The sequence below is a fragment of the Rhagoletis zephyria genome, unplaced genomic scaffold (genome assembly GCF_001687245.7).
Source record: "Rhagoletis zephyria isolate East Lansing unplaced genomic scaffold, Rhagoletis_zephyria_1.1 Rzeph_scaffold_56288, whole genome shotgun sequence".
Taxonomy (NCBI): Eukaryota; Metazoa; Arthropoda; class Insecta; order Diptera; family Tephritidae; genus Rhagoletis; species Rhagoletis zephyria.
This window is the reverse complement of record NW_016213340.1, coordinates 1-1,776: the sequence shown is the minus strand read 5'-3', so window position 1 is coordinate 1,776 and position 1,776 is coordinate 1. Positions and strand designations below refer to the sequence as shown.

The window sequence follows — 1,776 nt, the reverse complement described above, 5'->3', positions numbered from 1 at the left end:
TTTTTTTTTTTATAATAGAGGTAATCAGCCTCATTTCGAGGTCTTGTCGAATACTAGTCGTTTTTTGAGAGTAGAGTCGTATCGAAAATTTCATAGCATTGGCTAAAAATTGATTCAACTAGTGTATTAAAATGGGAAAACTTTGCAGCACTGGAGAGTTTTCGACAGTTTTCGTCGTCTACCTTTTCGGCCGTGCATTTTGGCATAATTTACGACGTACGCAATGACGTTGAATAATATTATTGCGTCCATTAAAACAGTTACATGGATCACTAATGTTCTTTTGTTTCAATTCTTCTTAGACCAAATAAACAAATGAAATATCACCATGCTCCTCAATCACCTGCAATGACACCGTCCAAAAATCCCCATGCCAGATCACAAAAGAAATTCAATAAAAAGAAAGAGAAATTGTATTGCATTTGCCGCACACCATACGACGATACAAAGTAAGTTATTTTAGTCCAAAACATGCCAAAAATAATAACCAAATTTGCTACGTAACCAAAATTTGCACTCTCGTTCCAATTAGATTCTATGTTGGATGTGATCTGTGCAGTAACTGGTTCCACGGTGATTGCGTGAACATTACAGAGGAGGCGTCGAAAAAACTATCTGAATTCATTTGTGATGACTGCAAACGTGCACGCGAGACTCAAGAACTATATTGTTCATGTCGCCAACCCTATGACGAGTCACAGTTCTACATTTGCTGCGATAAGTGTCAAGATTGGTTCCATGGACGCTGTGTGGGCATTGTGCAAAGCGAAGCCGAATTTATAGATGAGTATATTTGTCCCCAATGCCAGCGCAACAACTCTGTGAACTTGGCGAATATGAAGAATTTGTCCGAAAACGAGACGATCGAATTGAAGAAGCTTATCAAGCAAATACAAGTAACACGAAAAACAATGCTCTTTAAATAGTTTTGTAAGATTTGAGTAAACATTTTTATTTTTTACTTGTAGGCACACAAGAGTGCCTGGCCATTTATGGAACCAGTTGACCCAGAAGAGGCGCCCGACTACTATAAAGTCATAAAAGAACCTATGGGTGTGTATTAAATAACATATTTTTTCAAATTTTTTTTTACCTTTTTCCTGTTTCAATAGATCTACAAAAAATTGAAAAGAAATTGGATACAAATGCATACACAAAATTATCGGAATTTATTGGTGATATGACAAAAATATTCGACAACTGCCGCTACTACAATCCAAAAGATTCATCGTTTTATAAGTGCGCCGAAACTTTGGAAGCATACTTTGTGCAAAAAATTAAAAATTTCCGGGAAACTGTGGTTAGTCAAAACTAAACAAAACAAAAAAAAAACACAAACAAAAGAAAGCTAAATTCACTGTTGTAACAAATGCTGCACCAAGCCCATTTTGCGATCACAGTGTTGTTGTGGGTGCAAATAATGTAAATAGCTATAATTGTTGCATAATCTATGTAAGTACGTATGTATTACATATGCATATTTTGATTAAAGCACACAAACACACATAGATTTACTATATATTTAGACTTTAATCGCGTTTTTTTTTTGTTTTCATTTGAAAGCATTCATCAGCAAGGAAACTTATAAAGTAAAGCTAAAAGATCGTGTAGAAATCATAAATATTACACGATGTACATTTTCTCTTGTAAATAATTGGTCAATGCATTTAGCTGCGATAGTATTAAGAGCAAAATAAACGTACATACATTGTATTGTATGCTTTTTTCTTTTTTAATTTGAAAAATATTAATAAATACTAAACAAAAAAATACAAT

At 33.8% G+C, this 1,776-nt stretch overlaps 1 protein-coding gene across 1 annotated transcript; it reads left to right on the top strand.

Moving 5' to 3' along the window:
- Positions 1-71: 71 nt before the first annotated feature.
- On the top strand, positions 72-1,363 carry LOC108356273 (nucleosome-remodeling factor subunit NURF301-like). The gene is made up of 4 exons (XM_017607391.1): positions 72-449; positions 533-896; positions 969-1,053; positions 1,113-1,363. The coding sequence occupies exons 1-4, from the start codon at positions 316-318 to the stop codon at positions 1,313-1,315; spliced, it is 786 nt and encodes a 261-aa protein (XP_017462880.1). The 5' UTR covers positions 72-315; the 3' UTR covers positions 1,316-1,363.
- Positions 1,364-1,776: the final 413 nt, after the last annotated feature.

Excerpts from the sequence above, each read along its gene's own strand:
- LOC108356273 (XM_017607391.1), top strand. The coding sequence starts at position 316 with ATGAAATATCACCATGCTCCTCAATCACCTGCAATGACACCGTCCAAA. Across the intron at positions 897-968 it reads AGCTTATCAAGCAAATACAA|GCACACAAGAGTGCCTGGCC; the intron begins GTAACACGAAAA and ends TTTTACTTGTAG. Across the intron at positions 1,054-1,112 it reads AGTCATAAAAGAACCTATGG|ATCTACAAAAAATTGAAAAG; the intron begins GTGTGTATTAAA and ends CTGTTTCAATAG.